This window comes from Manis pentadactyla, chromosome 6 (genome assembly GCF_030020395.1).
Source record: "Manis pentadactyla isolate mManPen7 chromosome 6, mManPen7.hap1, whole genome shotgun sequence".
Taxonomy (NCBI): Eukaryota; Metazoa; Chordata; class Mammalia; order Pholidota; family Manidae; genus Manis; species Manis pentadactyla.
Window position 1 is genome coordinate 49722232 of NC_080024.1, and position 14165 is coordinate 49736396.

The 14165-nt window shown below is 40.3% G+C and overlaps 1 protein-coding gene across 1 annotated transcript in view; it reads left to right on the top strand.

Moving 5' to 3' along the window:
• Nucleotides 1–14165, top strand: part of RFTN2 (raftlin family member 2) — a 69133-nt gene that overhangs the window by 36403 nt on the left and 18565 nt on the right. Inside the window, exons 5-7 of the mRNA XM_036900527.2 lie at nt 2105–2308; nt 9901–10022; nt 11227–11330. Of these exons, the coding sequence (XP_036756422.2) occupies nt 2105–2308; nt 9901–10022; nt 11227–11330 (430 nt within the window). The remainder of the gene's footprint in view (nt 1–2104; nt 2309–9900; nt 10023–11226; nt 11331–14165) is intronic.

Below are 14165 nucleotides of genomic sequence, written 5' to 3' on the forward strand. Positions count from 1 at the left end.
GAATGAAAGTGAATGATTGTCTAACCCCATACACAAAAGTAAATTCGAAATGGATCAAAAACCTCAATGTAAGTCATGAAATCATAAAACTCTTAGAAAAAATCATAGGCAAAAATCTCTTGGTTATAAACATGAGCAACTTCTTCATGAACATATCTCCCTAGGCAAGGGAAACAAAGCAAAAGTGAACAAGTGGGACTATATCAAGTTGAAAACCTTCTGTACAGCAAAGGGCACCATCAATAGAACAAAAAGGCATCCTACAGTATGGGAGAATATATTCATGAATGAAAGATCTGATAAAGGGTTGACATCCAAAATATATAAAGAGCTCATGCACCTCAACAAACAAAAAGCAAATAATCCAATTAAAAAATGGGCACAGGATCTGAACAGACACTTCAAAGAAGAAATTCAGATGGCCAACAGACACATGAAAAGATGCTCCACATCACTAATCATCAGAGAAATTCAAATTAAAACCATAATGAGATATCACCTCACACCAGTAAGGATTGCCACCATCCAAAAGACAAAAAGCAACAAATGTTGGCGAGTTATGGAGAAAGGGAAACCCTCCTACACTGCTGGTGGGAATGTAAATTAGTTCAACCATTGTGGAAAGCAGTATGGAAGGTCCTCAAGAAGCTCAAAATAGAAATATCATTTGACCCAGGAATTCCACTCATAGGAATTAACCCTAGGAATGCAGCAGCCCAGTTTGAAAAAGACAGATGCACCCCTATGTTTATCAAAGCACTATTTACAATAGCCAAGAAATGGAAGCAACCTAAGTGTCCATCAGTAGATGAATGGATAAAGAAGATGTGGTACATACACACAATGGAATACTACTCAGCCATAAGAAAAAACAGATCCTACCATTTGCAACAACATGGATGGAGCTAGAGGGTATTATGCTCAGTGAAATAAGCCAAGTGGAGAAGGACAAGTACCAAATGATTTCACTCATATGTGGAGTATAAGAACAAAGGAAAACTGAAGGAACAAAACAGCAGCAGAATCACAGAACCCAAGAATGGACTAATAGTTACCAAAGGGAAAGGGACTGGGGAGGATGGGTGGGAAGGGAGGGATAAGGGCGGGGAAAAAGAAAGAGGGCATTACGATTAGCATGTATAGTGTGTGGGGGCACGGGGAGGGCTGCGCAACACAGAGAAGACAAGTAGTGATTTTACAGCATCTAACTACACAGATGGACAGTGACTGTGAAGGGGTATGTGGGGGGGACTTGGTGAAGGGGGGAACCTAGTAAACATAATGTTCTTTCTGTAATTGTAGATTAATGATACCAAAATAAAAAATAAATAAAAGAAGAGGTGGTACATATACACAATGGAATATTATTCAGCTATAAGAAGAAAACAAATCCTACCATTTGCAACAACATGGATGGAGCTAGAGAGTATTTTGCTCAGTGAAATAAGCCAGGCGGAAAAAGACAAGTATTAAATGATTTCACTCATCTGTGGAGTATAACAAAGAAAAAAGCTGAAGGAACAAAATAGCAGCAGACTCACAGAACCCAAGAATGTACTAACAGTTACCAAAGGGAAAGGGACTGGGAAGGATGGGTGGGAAGGGAGGGATAAGGGGGAAAAATTAAAGGGGCCTTACTATTGGCAGACATAATGTGGGGGGGATGGCATGCAGAGGGCTGTACAACAGAGAAAAGACAAGTAGTGATTCTATAGCATCTTACTTCGCTGATAGGCAGTGACTGTAATGGGGTATGTGGGGAGGGCTTGATGTTGGGGGGAAAATAAAAATAATAATAAATAAATAAATAATAAAATAAAATAAAGAATAAAAGTTTGCATGAGAATGGTAAATACAGAATTCATTATTTCTGAAGAATAGAATTAGGGAAGACTGTATACTCAACTGCATCCATTTCTCATTTCCTTGGAAAAGGTCTGAAACAAATATAGCAATATGAAGGTGAGTGGTAGGTAATTTTATTATTCTCTATGATTGTTTGTGTGCTTGCAATAGCTCATAATTTTAAAAAATGATTTTAAGAATTGTTTCAATGAAATTATAGTTTTCCCCTTTTTTCTCCCTTTTGAACGCCTATCCTCAGATATTAAGTTGTACATATTCTTCAATGTCTTCGATGATGAATCAACCTGTTGGTCCTATCAGGAAGGCATCCTGTCAATGAAAGTAACAAGAAAAGGAGCTGTCATTAGTACTCTTGATGCTGATTGGCTGGAGTTAACTACATTTTATTATAAACAAGGCCTGTCTTTAATTGATTCTTTTGTATGCTGGGAAACATCTAAAGGTAAGTTTTATATTATAATATATTAATATCTAAAGAATTTGACCTTGCATCAGAGTTGGTGGAAATGTCTTTGTCTCTCAAGTTCTGTGGTTAAAAGGACAGATAATATTCTTAAGGAAATAAATTTCAATTATTATACAGCTATGTAGCTTTAACTCAAAAGCTTAACAATCCTGTGTGGTAGAATTACAGCATGATGTTTGCTGTTGGGTTTTAAACTGTCAGGGACAGACAGACAACTGTGTGATCAACTAGTAGGATTTTTCATGTAAGATGTACTACAACAACCTCACTGGAGGCTGATGATGGCATTTGACAATTGCTATCCAAATATATTACACTATTCCAACTTTGACACTACCTACCATGTACTCCAGTCTATACATCTTTCTAACATTTGTATAGAAAAATATTATTTGGTTCAGAAAATCATACTGACCCCTTATATATTTCTGCCTTCCCCTTATGTTTCATCTTTCTCTAGCCTCCCTCTGATAGTTACAGTGTGATATACAATACTTCTTGTCTATCACAAAAATAAACAAAACCTTCCAAAAATGACTTTCTAGGGAATTGTTTTTAAAAGAGGTTACTGCTAAAAGAAAAGTAGTGGAGACTGGAAAAATGCATTAGGAAGGATGGAGGTCAGGATAATTAGGGACCCTAACTCTTCTAAGGTTAGAAGAAGGAATGAAAAAGAAAATAAGATGAAATTTCAATATACCTTATTATTATAAAATAAGCCTAAGATACCTTAACTAATAGAACTCAATACTTGGATGATTATTTGAAATTATAAAGAGTCATGTTCCAATAGATCCTTTTAACTGGCAACCAAGAGTAAGGATCTAGCCCATTGGGGTACCCAGAAATACAGCACCTTGCATAGTGCTTGATGCAAATATGTGCTCAATAAAAATTTATTAATATTTTTGGTTACTAGAAATTTCTCCCAAGTTGGTCACCCATGAGCAAGATCCAGTAGGAAGAGCATGGATTTTAGGATCAGACAGACCATTGTTTAAATCCTATGTCCTCTACTTATTAGCTGTGTGATCTGGAGAATTTAGTCAAGCTCACTGAGCCTCAGTTCCTAAAAGGGGGATAAAAATACTCCTATTTTATTGTTGTGAGAAATTAATAAGATGTCATATGTGCAAAGTGACTCCCAAAGTGCCTTGCCCACCATCTGCATTCATCCTCTGGTATTCGCTTTCCTTCCTGCAACTTGTGTGCGTTACAGGGCTCTCAGTGAGGATCATCTGTTTGAGGTCAGTTTATGCTTCATATATGCCTCTCTCTCTCTCTCTCTCTCTCTCTCTTTCCCTCCCCCCTCCCCTTCTCTCTTTCTCTTCTTCCCAAAGTTGGACCCATTCAAACTTTGGTTTGTGACTAACTGCTGAAGGAAAAATGAAAAATACTCCTTTCATAATCTCTTTCAGGCACCCCTGCCTTGGGCCTTGCCTGCTGAAAATAAAATTAGCCACAGCAGTTGCCAGCCAGAAGCTCAGTAGGGTTTTTGTTCTTAAAGCCTCAGAACCTATTTAGGGAGCCTGCGGGGAGAATCTCTCCCTCTTAGCAGCCCTGGAATGTCTCACTAGACATTTTATATTACCGGCCATGCCAAGCCCCTAACAAGGCACTGTGGCCTTGTGGGGTCTGGCAACTGGGTGTGTCACTCGTGACTTTCCCTGGAGCACACAGGGGAGCTGCAGAGGGAAACTGTGACCAGTGCCTGGGTCACTGTGAGAAGCAAATCAGAGGAAGCAGGGCTGAATTGGTTGCTTTGTTCTGGGGTATTTGATGCCTGACATCTAAAGCACATAGGGGACAATGCATATTTTGTTTTGTCTTGCTTCCATCCTCTTCCAAAATATTGTCAGAAGTCAGACTACCATGAGGAATAGAAGTACAAAATCAGACATTGCACAGCAATTTAAAAATATTACTCTGCAATTCTCATTTTATAAAACACCTTCTTCCAGAAACAGAGAGGGGAAAATAAACTTTTAAAAAGTTTTCCCCTTCAGCATGGTCATGGTAGAAAAGTTGTAAGGTCTATGAATTTCCTCTTCAGTGCCCTTCCCCACCCACTCTCAAAGCATTTACTGCTTTGAAAAGCCCCACAGGAGAGGCATGCAGTGGCTTTCTTGCTGCTCTTGCAGCCTGAGGACTCACTGCCAGAGCCCCTGATACCTGGCCTTCTGCGGCACTGCTGAGCCTCACCAAATCATCCTCAGCTGGATTCACTGCACACTTACAAGGGGCTTGCACTATAGGGTAAAGCCCTCCAAATGGACCCATAAGAACTATTAGAGTCTCACCCAATTGAGCCAACAAAGACAAAGCTCTTTATTCTACCAGAATGGGTAGAGATCCAGCCAGCAGCTGACATGCGATAGGATGAGCAGCTTTGCCAGCTGGTACAACACACACACACACACACACACACACAGCCTTGAGGTTCCTGCACTTCACTAGCCTACAGATGCCCCCATCATCTTCAAAGCATAGTTTCTTCCCACCTTTAGCATACCCACATCTTAAGACTACATTTTGATTTTTTTATGCATTCTTTTAATACTTCACTTGGCGTTTATTTTAATCTCTTCACTCCTATATAAAAATGCTTGTTTGGAGGAGCTAGAGGGTATTATGCTCAGTGAAATAAGCCAGGCGGAGAAAGACAAGTATCAAATGATTTCACTCATATGTGGAGTATAAGAACAAAGGAAAACTGAAGGAGCAAAACAGCAGCAGACTCACAGAACCCAAGAATGGACTAACAGTTACCAAAGGGAAAGGGACTGGGAAGGATGGGTGGGAAGGGAGGGATAAGGGCGGGGGAAGAAAGGGGGCATTATGATTAGCATGCATAATGTTGGGGGGGTGCACGGGGAAGGCTGTACAGCACAGAGAGGATGGGTAGTGATTCTACAGCATCTTACTACGCTGATGGACAGTAACTGCAATGGGGTATGTGGGGGGATCTTGGTGATGGGGGGAGTCTAGTAAACATAATGTTCCTCATGTAATTGTAGATTAATGATACCAAAATAAAAAAAATTGCTTGTGTAGAGTTGGTGAGGGAGATATATCAGAAAAAGGATGGGGTAGCATAATGACATTGAAACAGGTATTTATTCATTTCACATATATGTATATGCCAGGCCCTATGTCAGTCACTGGGTTTACAACCATGAGCAATATGGACATCTTCCCTACTCTCAAAAGGTAGCTATGTGTCTCCAGGCATTCAGGCAGTAATGTATCAAAACATATTTATCTAACTTCAAAAATCAGAAAAGTGTGTGCTGTTACCCAACAGGATTTTGTAACAGGGAAGAACCCACTTAGAGGGGTTATCAGGAGGTCCTGTCTGACAGGGTAACAATCACAGTGAGACTGGAAGAGAAAATGAGCCAGCATGTGGGAGCCAGATGTAGACCAGTTCCAGGCGGAGGAACCCCAGCCAAATGTTCAAAGCCCCTGGGGCAGGGAAGAGGAGTGGGGAAAGGTCCCCAGAGCAGGGAATGGAGAGAATGGCTCCAGACAAGGTGGGAGAGGTACTCAACAGGCGCTCCATGCAGTCTTATTATAATATAAATAATGCAAGAAGAGCTGACATGTATTCGTCCTTACTGTATCCAGCAGTGCTCTAAGCACTTTACATTTATTAACTCACTTAATCCCAACAGCAGCCCTACCAAGTAGGTATGATTAACTCCCTTTTATAGATAAGAAAACTGAGGAACACAGTTATTAAATAATGTGCCCATGTTCACAAAACTAAGTGGGGGTGGGGAACCATTCTAGAAGGCATGTGTGCTCTTAATCAGTTTGCCTTTTTGCCAGGATTTTTATCCCAAGTCACTCATTGAAGATTTAAAGACAGAATTATGACCTAATCTGCATTTTTAAAAGAACCTCTTTGGCCTCATTTTGGGAAAGAGATCATAGAGGTAGAGGGCAAGAGTGGAAGCAGGGAGGCTGTAAGACGGATCCATAGGGAGATGATGGTGGAAATGGAGAGAAGCAACAGGCTAAGATTTGTTTTAGAGATAAGATGTTTATGAATGAAACAAAGAATTAGAGTTCCCATATGTGCCTGCCTCCACTTCTCAGAGATGATCCTGGGCACACGTCTGGGCAATGTAAAGCCAAAACTGACAGGTGGACCAAAAGTACTAAAATGGAATATTATTACCTTTCCTCCAATTACAGGAATGTCAGTGTTGAATCTAGCTGAAATGACTGTGTAAGATCACATGTCCCAAAAAGTAAACCATTCCCTGAGAATCCTTGAAGCTTGTGCTTCTCAAGCCAGGGTCCAAGTACCCTAGGGGTTTGCAGCCTTATGTCAAGGAGTAGACAAGTTCACAGGATAACCTCTTCCTAGAGTTGTTACGGAGTCCAAGCTCATGCCGCTTGATGCATGATAGGCCAGTAAGTCAACACAAGGTGTTGGGGCAAGGAAAGTGACTTTATTTGGAACCAGCAGACCAAGAAGATGGAGGACTAATGTCCTGAAGAACCATCTTAACTTAGGATTGATTTCAAGCTTCTTTTATATTAAGGAAGGGAATCAAGCAGGGGTTGAGGTCAGGAGGTGACGACTGAGCTCAGACATCTGGACGTCAGCAAGGGTCTGAGGAGGGCCATGACACTCCTTGCTCTTGGTTAGTTGGCTACAGTCATTTCATTGACATGGGTCTGGCCGTGATGCTTCTATAAGTCCTTGACAATCCAATCATCATTTTTGTACATGTTTCTTTATCTCCTCCAGAGAGGCGATTTTTGGTAAGGGGATGGTTGCATCAATCTTAAGTCATGAGCAAAATTCCTTTTGATGATTAACAAGCCTACCTGCAGGGCTGCAGGGCTGAGCAACACTTTTTGACCCAAAGACTCAGTCAGCAACAGAGATAGATATAGTATGAAGACAGAGATGCCAAGTTTTTTCACTCTACTATAGAGTGTCAATATTACTTTAAAATTGGGGGTGGGGGAGTGGGGAGAGGGAAGAGGGGAGTACATTACTTTTTTTAATATAATATGAATATATTTGAAAAGCCTGCTAAGTTTGCATGGATTTTTAAATTTTACATTAGGCTTTAAAGAAAACTTATGCATTCTACAAATCACTTCATACTACCTAAAGACCATCCTTCAATGATACAAGTGTATACTTTCCTTTGCTATTGGTGATATTTGGCTCTAAAAATATTTTTGTGAAGCAGTGGGTCAGGCCAGTGCTTTGCAACTTTTTCATATTTTTCATACATTAAAAAAATGGTAATATCAGGTCCCCTGGTGTAAGTGAATAGAGCTGCTCTGAGCAGGAGGGGACACCCTATACCTTGGCACACCTATAACTGGTTCTGAGCACACCAGTGGACCAAGGTGCATTGCAGGGGATGCTCTGGGATATGCATTGTTAAGAGATAACTCACTTCAGGGACAGTTTAAATAATTGTTCAGAATTATCACCTACCCCATTACCTGGAAGACTTAACACAGTGAGCACCCGGATGGTCGGCCCCCATGAGCCCTTCCCTGCCGCTCTCCCTAGCTGCCACATCTGTTAAGGAGAATTTCTCAAGAGACATAAGTACTGCCCCCAATGGAAGTGTCAGTCTTCTGTGGCTCTGGGGACTGGCATGGACCTAAGAAAGCCAGGGGAGCTCTAACATGAAGAGGAAGGACTTTTGTTTTTAACTGAACTATAACATACATACAGTAAAATGCACTAATCCTATGTGTATAGCTAAATAGAACACAAATATCCAAGGTACAGAACAGTTCCTTATATATCAGTTATATCTCAATAAAGCTGGGGGGAAAAATCATATCAATGTATCTCCATTAAGCTGCAGGGGAAAAAAGAAATGAGAAGAAAATAAGGTGCAGAACATTTCCAGTATCTTAGCTGGCCTCCTCAGGATGGTCCCAGGCAGTATCTTGCCACCCAGAGATCAGCATTATTCTGACTTTCATCCCCATAAATTAATTTTGCCTATTCTTGAACGTCACTTAGGTTGAACTACACAGTATGTACTCTTTTGTATCTGGCTTCTTTTCTCAACATAGTATCTCTGAAATTCATCCATGTTTTTGCAAAGTAATGAGTCTTTCTTTTTTATTCTTCTGTAGTACTGCACTGTATGGGTCTACCACACTTTTATTCTCTTATACCAAAAGAAGTTTAGAAGCACTAGGGTTTCCCAATACTGAGAACAGAAAACAGACACAGAGCCAGAAAACCCATGGTTCTCACATTATATAATCCCAAAGTTAAATCAAAGGCAGATTATAATTAACTACATAATTATCACAGTCTATCAGTATTTGCAAAATCTACACTCCCATTCTAAAAAAGCACTGGATGCATATATAGTTTCAAAGATGGTACTGTGATACTCTAAACTTACAGTCAGAGGCAGATTTAATTCCACTGGTCACTTTGGTGTGACAGAGACACATACATTTAAAAGAGTTGGACCATAAAATTAGAAAACCAATTCCAACTACTCAATCAGACTTTACTAGGTTCTTGCAAACCACTCTAAACAATGTAAATTCTTCATGATATTTTGCCCTAACTGTAAATAATGTAAATAATAATAATAATAATAATAATGATCTTCTCTTAAAGCTTAGAACCTGTTATACAAATTAAAACTGAAAATTACATTGATTTTTTAAATTACATTTGTTTTTTTTTTTTATCTTTAATCTTAATAGATCATTTGAAAACTTTGTAGTTTATTGTTTAGAAGCTGTCAACCCAGGAAGCTTTGATGTGGCACTGTGGTATATAAAAACCCAAATGTCTAACCAGCACATGACCATGGGAAACACACATCTCCTACTGCAAAACAGGAGACAAAGAACTTCCATAAAATCAGTTTAGTTTTGGCCAGCTGGTTATTGTCAACTATTCAAGAAAATGTCAGAGAGGCCCTCCCTTAAAACTTCCTTCCCAGCAGGAATTCTTTTGACAATGACTTCTGTTTAGGATCTTCCTGTTACCGTTTCTTTTTTTAATCATCATTGAAGTAAAAACTTGTTTGTGTTTATATTTTTTGAAGTAATCTTACCTCACATTAGTTTAATATACCACACTTGCAATTCCAAGAATTAACTTTTTGATGTCGTTTTCTCTAAGTGGTAACATGCATACGACAGAGATCAAAAACCAAAATTGGATTTCAGAGTGAAGGCCATTTCCAGATGCTTTTTATCCTAAGGAAACCCACTTGCTTCTTGTTGTATGACATTATTTTGTTTTTGTTAATGTACTTTTCATGTTTACAGTTTTATTTTAATTCAGTGAAGTATAAAACTGTCTTGATCTTTGCAAGTATATATATATATATATATATATATACAAATATATGTGTATATATATATATATATATATATATAAACCTTTAAAGGGAAGGAGGATGTTATTGATTTGACCAAAACAGGTGTTTATTAATTGATATATTTTCCATTCAGCTTCCTGCAAGGGTTATTTAAGGATTTAGATGATTTTAAGAGACACATAATAATTACAACTCTTCTTAATTGTATCCTTTTCCTCACAGGGGACCATTTGCCTAAATCTTTGGAAGGATTCTTTATCTATGAAGAAGAAGGTTCTGGAGTTCCAGGTTCCAGTAGGAAAGGAAATGATGCCATTGTAGTAGAACAATGGACTGTTATTGAGGTAAACTAGAGTTTTCTGACAATTTTGCTTTACTTTCATATTTAGTTTTACATGTTAAAGATCTTCATTGCCTATACGCATGCAGCATCCTTCAAACCCATTTGTGTCAGAAGTTCATGATAAATGCATGAACAAACTTCTTGCAGATGTGCAGAAAGGTGATTTGCTTTACCCAATGTTCAACTTTATTAGAAGGTGGCAAAATAATTCTCTATACATAAAGAGCAGTAGATTCCCAAAGATTTGGCATTCTAATCTTAAAGACCCCTGGCACCAAATTACCTTTATACAATGCCATGACAACTAGTTGAAAGTGAAAAAAAGTCAGTCAATAACTAGTGTTTACCTCCAAACAACCAATGTGACTGACTTTTTTTTTTTACCTGTGAGTTGATTTTCAAAGGCAAAAATATCCAAAAGGTGTTCTCTCTCTCGCCAGGCCACACATGCGCACACAGCATTGTCCGTCCTAGTCAGAGATGACATTGCTGCTGGTGTTGTGCGCTCTGAATTCAGATGTCACCAAGCGGACTGCCCTGAGGTGTACACACTGAATTCAGGTATATTGTGTTGTGTGTATGAGGCCCTCGCTGACAGGCTCTCTCACGGACACTCTTGCTCTTCTGGCCTTACAGAGGCTAAAGAGACATAGCCCATTTTGAAAGAGCCTAGAAGTCCCATGGAGGGGGAGAACAGGACTTGGGGGGGAGGTAAAGCTCCCAGTAAAAGTCTATTTCAAATGCTTAAAAGGAGTGAAGAGACCTCTCGCCTTTCGCTCTCCAGTCCTTGCTCCCCACTCTTGTCCTCACTTCCTAATCCCTGGACTGGTGCTTCTGAAACGGTGGTCTCCAAACTACCTGGGTCTGTATCATCTAGGGAGCTTTTGAAAACCAGATTCCCTGGACCCCCATACATTAACGTTTGATGCCTGAACAAGTCCAAGAAAACAAGACCCAGACTTTGGAGAACCAGATGGAAACCTCTCTCCACTCTGATCCCCAGTGATTCTGACTTGGCTCAATGCTTAGAAAGCAGCAGGTGGCAGAAAATGAAGGCCAGAAAACCTGCAGCCTGGGGAAATTGTGCTCAATGGAGCATGAACTGCCATTGTTGCAGCAGCCGTCCCGTCCCCCTTTATTGTGATCCCTCGTATAGCTGGTGGTCTTTGCCGTGAGACTCGGAGCTCTTTTGCTTCTTCACGCAGGGCTGTGAAATCAGAACGGATTATGGACCTCTGCTGCACACTCTGGCTGAGTTCGGATGGCTCCTGACAAGCGTGTTGCCTACACCTGTACTGAGACATGACAGGTAATGCCAAAGTATCCTTACATAATCTCATTGGATTCTAAAATAGTTTATTTGTTAGATAATTCAATTTAACAAATAATTATTCAGTGCCTACAAAAAGCATTTTGCTGAACTTCTAATCTGATTTAATGGACCTTGGAGATCAGAAAATCTAATCCCTTCGAGTTATATAGATGTACAGCTATTATGTCTCCTTCCCAAGGACATGCGAGTTCACGATGGCAGAGCCAGAGCGGGGCACCAGAGGCTGCTCGCAGCTCAGTGCTGCTTCCAGCGCTCTGAACGCTGCCTTTCCACTGAAGATTGCATTATTACACCTTCTTTTTTTCCAACTCAAGAAGCCAATTCTTCCCTAGAGTGAAGACTGAGTGGATAGAAGCCTGCAAACAGAGAAGCACAGCTCCCCCGTGGGGCTCCTGTCCTACTCTTCTGCACTGCATGGGCAAAACTGGCCCGCCCCAGCTCACGGGCAGGGAGCGGGCCGGCGGGGACCTAGAGAGGACTGCGGTAGAGGGCCCGGCGCTCCTGCCGCCGCCCCTCGCCTCCAGTGTGTGGGTTAGTTTTCCCCTCGAGCATGGACTTAGTTGTTTCCACTAAAACAAATGTCTCTATTAGAATCAAAATACCAACACTTCACAAATAACAAACTTTTTTTTTTGCCTTTTACTAACTTTTTCCTATTTCTTTTCTGGGAACAGAAAATTTGAGTTGTATTTTTTTTTTTTTAGAGAGAGAGAAACCAATTAAGTCTTCTCTATAAAGTGCTTTGCTATTCCTTGGACTCAGAGATGTTCCCTCTGCCCTCTTTGGCATCCAGAAAATGACTGCCAAGGCCGTCCTGCCCGGGCCGGTGGCTGCCTGCAGAGGACTGCCCCGTGCCACCGGGGCCTTCCCTTTCAGCAGGGTCAGCCGCATCTCACCAGCCCGGAGTGACTGTCAGGTGTAGCTAAGGGACGCAGCGCCTCAGCCTCAGCCTCAGCTACCCTCCTCGCCCTCCCCGGGATTACCAGCCAATAAATGTAACAGAAATAATTAATGACAGTATAAAGGTATATGCTTATGTGTATGCTCACACCCACGAAAATGAATTTCTGACACAACCTTTCTTCTGGGAAAACATACCATTGCCAGTGAAAACTTTCTTCCTTAAATATTTTTCTCTTGTATGTAACAGTAGTGTCTTAGGCAATTTCAGTTGTCTCCCACTCTTCTATTACCTAAGCCATAACTTGAATGGTCTGTACCTGAGGTATTCTCCCTCATTTCTTTCATTACTCAAATGTCTCCTGCTATTGAATTGCATAAAGCTATTTTCCCAGTCTGTCCTTAAGTTAAAGTTATTTCTTCACTATCCAAGGCAGTAGTATCGTACCACCAAGGTTTAAAGCTGCATTACCCTGGAAACATGATGATGTGGTAAACTGATGCCACTACATTATTCCAGGGTTATTATTGTCAGCCCTGAAAACTTGCCAGAACTCCTCCTTAATCGTTATTACTATATAATTAAACAAACAGGCCCAATCCTTTTCTTCTGAAGACACCAAGATAAAATTGGCATTAAGCTCTTCAAGGCAAATCTGGTAGACGATCAAATTAGCTGAACCAGCAAGCTTATATTGTTGACCTTAAAGTAGTGACCAGAATTAAATGGAAGGAGGAGCTAAAATCCCCTCTTTTTGGCTACCTTATAATGGCAGGGTCACTCCCGTCTCTCTGAATGATAACCCTGGTGGAAGGGCAGCACCAGGAATATGCATTTTAACAAGAATCCAAGGTGAGTCTGATACACTTTCAGAGATACTAAATTATAACCTTCAATTGAGAGGCTGAGAGAAAGAATTTTAGAACACAAGATAGAAGAAAAGTGTTTACCCACATTTATATCTCAGAAGACAGAACTTAAAGGTCGAAGCTTTTTGGTACCATGAATTGAGTTATACTATTCTGAGAATATAAAAAGGTGGGTCCTTAAGCACAAGATAGGCATAACATGAAGAGAAAACTGTCTCTCACTGTGATGACAGGCGGCTCCCTTTTTCCATTTTCTGCCATGCCTGCAGCAAAGCCTCCACAGCTTGGTGGGGACCCCAGCCCGGAAGCACTGGATGACTGGGTAGTCATTTGAGACCCTTAGATACACTGACAATTTCCTCTAAATCCTCAAATGGCAGCAGCCAAAGCAGGGGTTACATATTTATATACAGTGGAGGGAGAGGCTAGGGTTTCATGATCAGTCCATTTTAATGCAGTTCTCTTCCCCTTCTAGTTTAAACTCTGCAGAAACATTATTGAGGAATTCCATTGTGAGCTAAGATCTTAGTACTCGTGCAGAGAACAGCATTTTGATAAAGCCACTTTTAAAAAATAAAAGTCAGTTTGTCTATCATATAAACTTCCAGTTATCACTCTTCCTCATCGAAACTTAAGTGTTCACATTTTATCAGGGGAGAAAATCTGGGGAGCTAAATCATGGGAGTGCCCTTTTTTGTTTTTGAGGTTGTAAGTCAAAGGAACTTTGTGAATAACTGACAGTTGCGAAGGTGCCAGCTAAAATTTAATTTTATTATTTCACCTTCAGAAAGCAAATTTTGATTTCCTATTTTAAATGTGAGAATTTACTCATTGATTTCTGAGTAGCAAACAATAAACCATGGCATTTAATTAATGTATATAATAATTCAGGCTACTAATATTATATTTATATATTCTTTAACTTGTTGCTTCTTTCACCTAACATAATAAGGTTTGTGGGTGTTGTTGCGCGCAGCAATTTAGTTATCCCCTCGGCTGCTGGCTGCTAGGTTGCCTCCAGGTGTTGGCTCTGACAAGCAA